This window comes from Pseudorasbora parva, chromosome 25 (genome assembly GCF_024679245.1).
Source record: "Pseudorasbora parva isolate DD20220531a chromosome 25, ASM2467924v1, whole genome shotgun sequence".
NCBI lineage: Eukaryota > Metazoa > Chordata > Actinopteri > Cypriniformes > Gobionidae > Pseudorasbora > Pseudorasbora parva.
The window spans coordinates 32,448,970-32,462,455 of record NC_090196.1 but is presented as its reverse complement, the minus strand read 5'-3'; the positions used below and the strand labels follow the sequence as shown (position 1 = coordinate 32,462,455).

Below are 13,486 nucleotides of genomic sequence, written 5' to 3'. Positions count from 1 at the left end.
CGTACAGAAACACATCTCTGTTTTAAAGAGAACAAGACGGCGAATGTGTCTCAGATCTGTGTATATCTGCGTATAATGTCAAAGTGACGTGTTCACTTATCGTCGTACTGAAAAGGAGCCACACTCGAATGATTGCATGATGCTGTTCACTTTATTTAAACAACTCATCTTGATTTAACACCTTTATATCCGGTTTCTGATTCAACTGCTTCATGTTATACTCTTTGACAAAACTTGATGTTTTAATTTTCAAATAACATGTTTCAATCAAGTAACCCAATCAAACTGGACATTCACATTCGGAGAGTAAATGTTTAAAGCTGCCCTAGAATGATTTGAAACAATGTGTTAAATACTTTGGGCATGCCATGGATGTAAAAAACCATCTTCTGGCTAGCCAATACGATTTTGTAAAAGGTTTTTCTTGTTAGATAACATTTGTAAATTTGTAATTGAACTGGATTACTAGTTATGGTTTTTGTTTGATATTCATTTTACTTAATAGTTTTGGACAAAATTAAGAATATTAACCTGATTCAAATAAATGGCATTGAAATAACCTTACGTTAAAAAAACTAAAGTTTACTGAAATAAACAATGTTAATTCAAGTCAACATAACCCAGTTACGTGGAACCAGTTGACATAAAAAAGTTAAGTAAATCCAACATATTTTTTTGAGTGATATGACATTACTAATACCTCCGTTATTTAAAGCTACACTGTGTAACTTTTTTAGTTTATTCTTAGCTAAAATCACTTAGTTCTTTCAAAAATATATGTGCTCATTAATGTATATTTACTTCTTTCAAGTAATAATGCATTCTCCTAATTTTATAATATACCATTGAAAATACATACGGGTGAGGGTTCGGATGGCGGTCGCCATGTTGCTCCTCCATCTTGAAAGTACATTTGCCAAAGAGGGACATACCCGTAAATTCAAGCTTCGCTTTTCGCGTTTTAACACTCGATGGCACCGTGTCGAATGTGAAGAGGAGGATTGCTTGAGGCTGCTATATGATGATGGAGGATCACTCTTAAGCCCCTTTCACAGCACGTCGGACCCGCAATATTCCCGGAACATTGCCGGGTCGCCTTCTGTGTGAAAGCAACCACGTCCCAGGATTGATTACCGAATTTGACCCGGGTCGGGGACCTAGTAACATTGCGGGATATGTATCAGAGTCGCCAAGGAAGCGGAAAAGAGAATTAAGACGGCAACGCAACGGGCAAATCAACAAGACAAAAGTAAATACTGGAGTGGCCTTTCCAAGATGGAAAGAGCTCATGAGGAGCAACGATTTTAAAAAGGACGCCGACGTTGCCTGCTTTCTTCTCGACAGGTAATATTAATTCAGCCTATTTGTGTATATTGGAAGTTTTATTGTTGCTTGGCTAATTGTATCATGGTGTGCTGTGCATAACACTAGAACGACGTCTAGGATAGTTTTCCTCGCGTCAATGATGAAGAAGTATTGTTTACTTTATAACATAAATCCGTGTTCTATGACGGATAATATGAGATTAATATTTGAATTGCATTATAATTTGTTTGCCTTACGCTAGTGATGTCATATAATATAAAGAATAACGATAGCACTGATAAAAGTTACTTTACTAAGATTTGCTTGCATTCGTCTGGAACCTGATAGCTGATGTTAGCAATGAAATGGTAAAAAATAACGAAAACGTAAAACTATTATAAATAACTGCAAATTATAATAGTTTTCAAAAGTAACCTCATCACTTGAGGCAACACTCACCGAAGAGGTCGAACTGGAAGCCGTGACTAAATCGGCCACCGTAGGAGTTGAAACGAAATCGAAATTAAGAGGAACAGAAACTATTATTCACTGGATGGTAATATACCGTTTCACCACTAGATGGGGGAAAATATCACACAGTGTAGCTTTAAGATACGCTTCACCCGTGAAAAAAAGTTGCTATATGGTTCAGTTTCTTGGTCTCCAGCTTCATTAAAGCACTACAACAGGGTTCCCTGCAGTTTCTCGGGCTGTGAAACTAAGGCAACCTTCATTTTTAAGGGTTTATTGTGAAGCTCTGACCATTTGCATAATCACAATTAATAAAGCATAAAAAGATGATCAAATGAATACTGAGGTATGAACAAACCATTATTAAATGCACCAACAAGCGTAAACTCAACAACTGCACACGTTCAAGTAAAACAGGATGATCAAAGAGACACGATTAACTGTGAAAAGTGGGAGTGGCATACAAAGAATGACATCATGGTGGTCGGAGGGGAGGAGCTTAACCCTCATCCGTCACCTCGGGTAGAGTTCATCGGAGTGGTTCAAGACTAGGGTTAATCGAAATCGAACCGCAATCGCGATTTGGCTTGTGTGCGATTATGAAAGCTCAAAGGCTGCGATTTTAATGAAATAAATAAATGCCTAGTGTTAGCGAAGAGCGGTTCTGTGATAAACGCTGCTCCGTCTGAAAGACTGCGAGTTTGAGTCGCTTATAACGTGCGTTTGAAAAGGCAACACGAGTCAAACATCTTCACAAACTAGTGAAGCGTTCATAAACCTGTTCAACAAAAGACAACGTTTAATAACATGTTTTACCTCACTTTATATCGTCAGTCGAGTGTGTGTGAGCTGATGTGGCTTCTCATCAGAGTGAGGCAGACGATGCGTTATTTTATAGTATTTTATGTCAATCAGCGCTGCATTATAATACACTTTATTATTATGAAAATACCCTTGACGGCTTGAAGAACTCAAATACTCCATATTTTGCTGCAGTCGCGTTTATTGTCGTCATGTTTAATCAAAGCGTCTCTATCTTCTGTTTACACAGCGTTAGCTTCACATCATGGATTTCCTGAAAACTAACGTCAATTACTTCTCTGAGGCAAATGTGGCGTTTCCGCTCGAGGGCGCCCTCTGGCGTTCAGTATGAATTAAAAACGTTTGGCTAATCAATAATAAAAAAAATAATACTATATATATATATTACAATAACTCCTTCGGCTTAGACCTTTCTAATGTTTTTTAGTCATAGGCTGTCTGCATATTAATAGGTAACCCAGCAGTTTTTTTTTTTTTTGTAAAATAAGCTTTCTTTAAAATATTACAAAAATAATAATAATAATTAGTATTAGTATTATGCTGTTATATTTATTCTGACATACTCTTTTTTATTTGTAATTATGAAAATGTTATTGTAATGGTAATATTTCTTATTTTTACAAATATTTTTAGCAGTAATAATAATCATAATAATTATTATTAGTCACATTAATATAAAAACATTAAATGTTATATACACACACTTTTCATTTGTAAAAAATAATAATAACAATAATCACATTTTAAATCGCAATCGCAATTTTACCCAGAATAATCACAATTATATATTTTCCCCAAATCGTGCAGCCCTATTCAAGACCTTAGGACTTTGTCGCACTTGAACCACAAATACACACACAATAACACTGATATTACTGTAATTAAAAAAAAGTAACAAATCCTTCCGTCATGGGACAATTCGCCCCCCTTAATGCAAAGAATGCCTCAGTACAGAAAGAAAAACCTAAAAACTGCTCAAAATTCATATAAATGCTAAACCTTTACCAAAAAAATATTTTATAATGTCTACATCTGTCCTTCACTCAATTTTTTATTATTATTATATTATTAATTATGATTAATTATTACATATGTGTCTGAATCAAGCGGCACCTCCCCCAGTTTCTGTTGAAGCCAATACGGAAGTGACTTACTGTAATTCATCAACTGGCCACTAGAGACAGAATCTTATTGAGCCCCATGTTAAAATGACCAACTTTACAGCAGAAAAAAAACATGTTTACAGCCTGGGACAAAATTATATATATATACACTCCTGAACAAAATCTTAAGACTAGTGGATTCATTGCAAGTTTTACACATTTCACACTTGTGGATCATAACCAGGTTGTAAGTGCTGCTTCAAAATGCCAAAAGAAGATACAGGAGCAAGAGACAAAAAATAGAGAGTAGGCAATTCATTGAAAACTGCATTTAAACTCAAACAGGCCGTTCATCAGCTGATCAAAAGTTTAAGACCATAACCCAAAAATAAACGCACAACAGTACTAAAAGTGTCAAAAAAGGACTCAGTAGTGAGTAGCCCCACCGTTCTTGTTGATCACTTCAAGAACTTGTTTCGGCATGCTTGATGGGACTGTGTCCAGGAGGCTGGTGGGAACGTTGCTCCATGTGGTGAAGATGGCTTCACGAAGGGCATCCACGGTCTGGAACTGATGTCCATTTTTGTAAACTTCCCTTGCCATCCATCCCCAAATGTTCTCATTGGGATTTAGATCAGGGGAACACGCAGGATGGTCCAAAAGAGCAACGTTATTCTCTTGGAAGAAGTCCTTCATCAGGCGGTCTTTGTGAATTTCAGCGTTGTCCTGTTGAAAGACCCAGTCATTACCGCACAGACGGGGGCCCTCCGTCAAGAGGGATGCCCGCTGCAACAGATCCATAGCCAGTCGCCGTTTGACGCCCCTGCACAACCTGAAGCTCCCATTGAAGGAAAAAGCTTCCCAGATCATGATGGACACCTCCACTGTGCCTCGTATAAAACATCTCAGGTGGGATCTCCTTGTCATGCCAGTAACGTTGGAAGCCATCAGGACCGTCCAGGTTAATTTTTTTCTCGTCTTCTCGTTTTCAATGTCCCATGTTTGGTGCTCCCTTGCAAATTCTAAACGGGCAAGTTTGTGTCGTGGGAGGAGATGTGGCCTTTGAAGACGTTTTTTGTTCTTGAAGCCCTTCTCTAGCAGATGACGTCTCATGGTTATTGGGCTGCAGTCAGCATCAGTAAGGGCCTTCATTTGGGTTGAGGATCGACCTGCGTCTTCACGGACAGCCCGTCGGATGCTGCGGCTCAGTGCAGGTGAAATCTTTTTGGGTCTACCACTTGACTTTTTTGTCCCATAACTCTCAGGATTTTTAAAGAAATGTAAAATAGCTGTCTTACTGCGTCCAACCTCAGCAGCGATGGCGTGTTGCGAAAGGCCTTGCTTGTGCAGCTCAACAATCCTGCCACGTTCAAAGAGAGAAAGCCTTTTTGCCTTTGCCATCAGGAGATCTTGACAGTATGACTGCTTGAAGGACAATGACATGAAAGCCATATTTTTGTGCAGATTTGACCTATTTATGGCTATGGTCTTAAACTTTTGATCAGCTGATGAACGGCCTGTTTGAGTTTAAATGCAGTTTTCAATGAATTGCCTACTCTCTATTTTTTGTCTCTTGCTCCTGTTTCTTCTTTTGGCATTTTGAAGCAGCACTTACAACCTGGTTATGATCCACAAGTGTGAAATGTGTAAAACTTGCGATGCATCCCCTGGTCTTAAGATTTTGTTCAGGAGTGTATATATATATATATATATATATATATATATTAGGGGTGTAACGGTTCACAAAATTCACGGTTCGGTTCGATACGATACACTGGTGTCACGGTTCGGTACAGTACGGTTCGGTATGTTTTAGATACAGCAAAAAGAAAAAATGGCAGATAAATTACCTTTTTTATAATTTTTTTATTAAAACTAACAAAGTATGAATTTTTTTTTTTTTTTACATTGAACAATGATGGAGCTATACTTTACCCATCTTCTGTGTAGTTACAGGAATAAGGCATTAGCTCTTTACATTAGCTCTCTCCACACTTTTTTCACACACTACTGCTTCTGTCATCCCTTCGGCCAAATCCTCCACAGGTGTGACTCTCAAGGGGGCGTGTCTGAAGAACGTGGCTGTTCAGCTCCCATTCATCGGTAATGTAATGTGCCGTTACAGTCAGGTAGCTTTGTGTAGCCCTTGACGTCCAGCCGTCTGTTGTCAGAGCAACCGCTGTTGCTTTGGCCAATTGGTTCTCTGTTTGTGCTTTTGTTTTTTGGGACAAAGCAGGAATTACTGGCTGAAATGGGCTCGTGAAGGAACATTGTAACGGGGCTCAATTACTTTAAGCATGTTCTTAAAACTCCGTCTGCGGTGCGTTTTGCGCTGCATATGGGGTGCAGGAGCCGCACGTCCTGTTGTCCTTTCACATATGTTGCGTTTGTAGTCCGCAACCGTTAACATGGGTACGGAAAAAATACGCACCGCATAGACGCACTGCAGACGGAGTTTGTGTGAAACGTGCGTAAGGTCTCGTATCCGCGGCTATAAATGGACCACTCGCCGTGTGATGTCTTTTGCCATTTGAATAAGTTTGAAATGTCTGTCTAAATGCTGCGGGAATAGTTTGTGGGATAGTTTGTGGCTTTTTCTCCTTTTTATCGTCTTGTTGTCGGCGTAAATGAGTTGATTGACATGACATGAATTATTCCCGCTGCTGTACCATCATGTAACAAATGCGACATACCGTTGTTTTTTAATCCATCACTCTTGCCAACACCATCATAGCTTACAAATAATCCAAAGTTCACCCAAACACCAGACCTGTTGGTTATTGGAGGATCTTCTATTTCTGGTTTGTTAAACGCAATAGCCATTTTGCCACGAGCATTCAGCGCGTAGCCTACTGAGTAAGCGAGCACCTGACTGAGCAGTCTAAAACATATTTGGTGTTTTTTTTTTCTTTCTCTTCGGCGGTGTCAGGGGCATTGCCTGTTACGTCGTTTTGGTTATTGGGCTACCTTGTTGAACGCATATTATATTTCACACACTTTTTTATTTTCCAAATCTAATTAATTAGTCCAAGAACCGTTCGGTACATAATGCGTACAGCGTACCGAACCGAAAGCCTCGTACCGAACGGTTCAATACGAATACGCGTATCGTTACACCCCTAATATATATATATATATTAGGGTTGTCAAAAGGTTACATTTTTTAATCGCGATTAATCACATGATTGTCATAAGTTAACTCGCGATTAATCGCAATTTAATCGCAGATTTTTATTTGTTGTAAATGTATCTTAAATTAAGTTTGAATTAAGTTTTTAATACTCTAATCAGCATGGGTATATGGACAAATATGCATGCTTTTTGTAAATGTACGTTTATTAGTAGTAAACCATATAATACTTATTCAATAATAATCAATAAAACAGCATGAAGACTAGATATGTATCAAAGGTCACAGATGTTTATCAAATAACTTGTTTATGTCTCTGAAGCCTCGCACAAAAATTCAGAAAAAGCAGTGATTTCTCTCATTTTAAGAATATAAATAAAGGTAGTATTACTGGCAGTTTAGTTCAGATCAGACCACAGTTTGTATGAAAAACTGGTAATGTGAAAACTGTCATGCATATATATATATATATATATATATATATATATATATATATATATATATATATATATATATATATATATCATATATGTCATATATATAAAAATCACTGTGTAGCTTGTCAATGAAAGGGAGGGGTGAGCGTTGGGTGATTGCAATTCACAACCCTACCAATAAAAGCCGCTGAAATTTACACCCTGCACCTTTAAAAGCTTGATAAAAATGTTTTGCATCAAAATGCTTACTAGAATAAATACTTTAAAATGGTCTATTTTCAGTTTTTGACTTGGGCAATGATATTGTAGTTTCCAGTCATACCATAGAAATTATTTAATTTCTAATAGCATTTTTTATTCGCCTAACTTAAAAAATGTGAGTTCTACAGAAAAAAGATCTGTAATATATTAGTTGCACCATTATCAATCTACTAGTTCACAGAGAACAACTTTTCAGTCGGTATAACTGTGAACAGTGAGCAAAAAATGCCAGGGGAAGAGTTTTTGTTGTTGTGCAGGCTTAACATATGTATTCAGGACAATGAAAACAACACAATTTAAGGTTTTACTACACGCATATCTGCTTTAGTCTACCAGACGCACGGCAAACTCAGATTAAAGTTGATTATAAATGAGAATTTTGGACGCGAGTAAAAAAGCCCTTCAGCAAAGATTCACCACAGAAGTGTAACATTTCAAAGGAACTGTGATGCATTTTGTGGGGTTTTACGGTGTGAAGTCACAGTCTGACCGCAGTTTAACAGCGACAAAATGCTTTCGAATGAAGGGAAATGTATGAATGACCAAGAGCTCTGCAACACACTCAGGAATGCCTCTTCACACAAAAGCCATGAAAATGCAAATGTTTGCCCCGTTTGTAGCTCATTTTGACTGTATAAATACGACGGAGAGGGAGCCCGTGAAAAAGAGAGCAAGAGATGCATTGTGGCAGGGTCAATGAACTCAAAATCGCTCACTAAGTATTAAACTTCAGATTTACTGTGCTGTGCATGCATTGCATTCAGTACCAAATGCACATTATGCATGCATATATTGCAGAAGAAGTGCCAGGCCATAGCTGATAGCATCTTTTTAACCCAGTGTTTATGTGCACTGTCTATGTCAAATCAAATGAATAAAGGTGAATCAGCACTATATTAATCACAGCAACACAAACATGCTTTCGCAAGCCTTCCAGGCTCAAGTGTGTGCATGCAAACCGTGTCGTGTGTAACCAGGGTTTGCCCACAGCACAAAGACCTTTCATTTCAGCACAATTGCCCGTTTCTGAGTTCAGAGTTTGTCACAGTTAAAGACTGAGCCCCGTGTAATCAAAGCAGCATTTATACCAGACGCTTATCTTCACAACATCGCACAAAAACACGCTGGCGTCATCACTACAGACTTCCACATTCACATTCACATCAATTACATTAAAGCATCAAAGCAACATTTAGCTCATCATATTCATCCCATTCGTCACTTTCCCCTTTATGTTTTGCACAAGGATTTTTTTTTAATGAAATTAAATGCATTTAAGATTTAAAATCTCAATGTATATTTCATTTCTTCTGATGGATTTTTAAAAAAAGAATACATTTTAAAACAAAAATACATTAAAAATAAAATTTTAGATTACAAAAAAAAATATAGTATTAATATATACTTTTATTTGAATTAAAAAAGTATTATGGGTATTAAAAACATGATATGAAAATAATGGAAATTAAAATAATGTCAAAATGCAAAGACTCAAAAAAAGATTTTGGGGGCTGTGCTGTCTTCATGTAAAATATTATTTAATATTTTTTCCTCCTTGATTTTGAGATGAATTATCCAGACATATAGGGCCTATGAAATCAGTTTTATTTTTTCCCAAATTCCTTCCGTTTTTATTTTTTGGGACTCAAAATTTGACAAAAATGACACGTTTATGGCATGAAACTTCCATTTTATTTTGATTCATTTTTAATTCATTTTTGTAATCAAAATGCATGTCTAATTAATAGAATTCATAATATATATATATATAGGTAAAATCGTGTGTGTGTGTGTGTGTGTGTGTGTGTGTGTGTGTGTGTGTGTGTGTGTGTGTGTGTGTGTGTGTGTGTGTGTGTGTGTGTGAGATGAGCAGGTCTTTAATTGACAGCAACGCAGCCTAGTGAATGCTTGTCCTTAAAGGGACAGTTCCCCTCTAAAAGACAGAAAAAAAGAGAAAAAAAATCACTCACTGCTCTTGTATAAAAATTAAATAAAAAAAACCTTTAGCTTTTAATCAATGTATATTGTATATTGAAGACTGTCAATTTAATTTTAGCCTATATTTATTCATTCAATTTCATACTCAAATGCTGCTGTACATCTCTGAGCTGCCGCTGTAAATCTTTATATATATTTATTTATTTTAGATTATACAGTACACTAGGAATGTGTACAAGGGTTTTTTTTAAGTAAAGTTTTAAGTTTAAGTAATGGTTTAAGTCTTTTAAGTAAAATAAAGAAAGAGTATTGCAAAAAAAAACATCTCTCAAACATCTAACCTCTTTCTGTTCCTGTCGTCTAAGAATAGAATAACAACAAAACCGAACCGAACCGAAAACGCTGGTTAAAAACCGAGGTGTGTATGAACCGTGGACTAACTGTATTGTTGCATCCCTAGTTAAAGCAGTCATTGTTTTTTGTGGTTTTTTTTCACAATGACATTGAGTTCATGATTTTAATTTAGTTTTATTTGTGGCAGACTTAAGACTAATGACAGATTGTTGATCTTTGAATAAAAATATGTTTGGTTCAGGTTTGAAATGTATTATCTTTTATTATACACAGTCTAATATCATAGAAGCCCCCCATCCCGTCACCACAGACACCCCCGTCCCGAATTTCAGCCAATCTCATCTGGTCACCCGAAAAACAAAACCTGCGACAAGCACTGACCTACTCGCAGCTCCTGTCCGAAGACCGTTCGTTCACCCAGCGCCGAGCAGTTCCAGCGGCCGTAGCGAAACTGGTACTGGCATTCGTTGATGCCCAACTGAGCCCCTTCTCCGATCACAATGATGGCGTCGGGCCGACTCTGGCAGATGGCGCGCTGGCGGGGTGCGAGACCGGGGATCTTATTGCAGATGATGTTCGCACCAAGGGCCACCACAGAGGAAAGAGCCCTGTGGGAAAGAAGAGACACAAAACCAAAGAGTTAAGAAAGAGGGTGAACATGAATGCTTCACGGTGCTGATGGGTGGTTTCTTCAAACACACACCAAACTTAAAGGGTTAGTTCAGCCAAAAATGTAAATTGTGTGATTAATTCCTCCTGTGGTTGGACACCCGTCAGACCTCCGTTCATCTTCAGACACAGATGAAGATATTAGTGTTGAAATCCGATGGCTCAGAAAGGCCTTCATTGACACCAATGTCATTTCCTCTCTCAAGACCCATAAAGGCACTAAAGACGTCGTTACAAAGCCCATCTCACTACAGCGGCTCTACAATCATTTTATGAAGCGGCGAGAAGAGTGTGCGCAAAAAACTAAATAACGACTTATTTCATGATTCATGATTCGGATCACGTGTCAAACTGCTGAACTCACATGACTTTGGCGATCCAAATCATAAATCGATTCACTGATTCATAACGGTTTGAAGCTTTGTTTCGAAATCGGCCCATCACTATATAAATCGTTATTTAGTTTTTTAGCGCACAAAAACTCTTCTGGTGTCTTCATAAATGATTGTAGAGGCGCTGTAGTGAGATGGGCTTTGTAACGACGTCTTTAGTGCCTTTATGGGTCTTGAGAGAGGAAATGACATTGGTGTCAATGAAGGCCTTTCTGAGCCATCGGATTTCAACACTAATATCTTCATCTGTGTCTGAAGATGAACGGAGGTCTGATGGGTGTCCAACCACAGGAGGAATTAATCACACAATTTACATTTTTGGGGTAACTAACGCTTTAAAGTCAACATGGAATCACATTGCAGTATTTATCATCATTATTAACAACATCAAAACAACTTTTCCCTCACTCGCCTCTCTGATGACGAGACCTACATTTGTTCTTGTTTGAGAAGCAGTTTCAGTCAGATATTCATCACCACAGGGAAGAAAACACTAGTGCAACTTCCGTTTAATGCTGATTTTAAGTATTTAAAGTCCTTTTGGAACAATAACATAACCTGCATAAAGAATCATATACAGATTAGATTTGTATTAACTCTTTCCCCGCCAAACACGGAAATTTCCGTTATTTGTGAGAAAACGCTTCCAGGCCAGTAACGGAATTTTCCGTGTTTCCGTGTTTTCACTGTCGGTCGCTATTGCACATCTTCTGAAAGAGTCCTGAATCTCCTGATCATACACACATGAGGAAGGCGCAGCGAAACAAGCGATCGCATGTAATCATATGCATATTAAAAATAACCTGATCATCCTCATTAAACAGCATACGAATCAAAACTATCTAATGTTACTGAATGAAATGTGGACCCAGGACGAGCTACAGGACTGTGTAAGCATTAGAGGTGTCGATGGACTCGATCTCCTCCATCTGTGTTTTATCATCTCTGAATCTGATCTGGAAACAGTCTTTTACAAAAATTAGATTTTCTCAGCTTTTTGTTCAAAATGTTGCTTTTTTTATGAAACCTACCCATATTCAAGTGTTGATAAAAAAGTAATGCATGAAGCTAGAATAAAACTTTTTTTGTTGTTTAAAAGTAGAGGGTCAGCTCTTTATTTTGCTACATTGCATGCTCAGATATTCATTTAACAAAATATTCTATGGGCTATTAAATTTTGGTGAAAATTGTCAAAAACCCTGGCGGTGGCTGGCAACTTTTTTTTTTAAACGCTGGCGGGGAAAGAGTTAAATGCCTAATTGTTTCATGTGCATTGACTGTTAGTGAACAAACTTTACCCCCCTCTCAAATTAATAAGACTTGCACATTTCCACCAAAAATGTATTGCTCAACAAATGTGATTCATTCACTGTAGCTAAATATGTAGAAGTAAAGACTGGTATTATAGATCTGACCACTATAAAGAATAGAAGATGTTAGAATAGCATTGAATAACACAACTGCAGAACAGAAGACAACAAGAATTAATCAAACAGATATTTTAAAAAACATGATTAATCAAATAGAACTAGATAGACCAGAACAGTATAACTTAACATAACATAGAATAGAAGAGAGTACAGTTTTACTGATCGAAATAGAAAAGAACTGAACAGAAGTGAATAGGCAGACGATAAACAATAGAATTAACAGGACAAGATAGGATGGACCGGACAAAAACAAATAGAAAAGAAAACTGAATGTGAATGAATAAAATAGAACAGAACAGCATAACTGCACTCTAAAAAATGCTGGGTTGTTTTAACCCAATGTTGGGTCAAATATGGACTAACCCAGCAACTGGGTTATTTGAACCCAGCAATTGGGTTTGATTTAATCCTGCGGTTGGGTTAAATATTTGCTTAATGCAACCCAATCGCTGGGTTAAAACAACCCAACTGGCTGGGTTAGTCCATATTTGACCCAACATTGGGTTGTTTTTTACTCAGAATTTTTTAGAGTGTGAACATGACAGAATAAAAGATATGCAAAAGCATAACTGTAATAAAAAAAATCAGAATAGAATAGACCAAGACATGTAGAGAACAAATAGAATAAACTGAACGTGAATGAATAAAATACAATAGAATTAAATAGAACCAAAGAAAAGAGAAGAGCAACACTGGAACATTACATTTAATTAATAATAATGAGTAGAATGTAACTGGAAAAAAAACAAACAGAATTATCAGGACAGAATATAATAGACCAATAAATAAATGTAAAGCAAAATGTGACAAAAGCAAATAAAATAGGAAAGATATCATAACATAGAGTTGCATAAACCAGAACAGCATATAATTAAACATCGCATAATCTGCCTGAACAAAACAGAATAGAATTGAACAGTGAATATGCACATTTGCTAAACTTTAATATAGTGTAGAATCAACAGGACAGAATAGACCAAGACATAACCATACAGCAAAATGGGACAAAATGAAAGAAAAACATACCTAAAAAAATAGAACTAAATAGATCAGAACAGACAGAATACAAATGAGCAGAAAGTGATTGGGGGGGAAAAAACAGAATAGAGTTGAACAGAATTGACTACGCAAAATCTCTAACATAAAATAAACCAAGACAAAGATAGAAACAGGT

At 37.0% G+C, this 13,486-nt stretch overlaps 1 protein-coding gene across 3 annotated transcripts in view; it reads right to left on the bottom strand.

The window, feature by feature from the left end:
• The window catches only part of wnt7bb (wingless-type MMTV integration site family, member 7Bb), a 95,415-nt gene that overhangs the window by 21,806 nt on the left and 60,123 nt on the right, over positions 1-13,486 (bottom strand). For all 3 annotated transcript variants that reach the window (XM_067437198.1, XM_067437197.1, XM_067437196.1), the window contains exon 2: positions 10,203-10,429. In XM_067437198.1, coding sequence (XP_067293299.1) covers positions 10,203-10,429 — 227 coding nt within the window. The remainder of the gene's footprint in view (positions 1-10,202; positions 10,430-13,486) is intronic.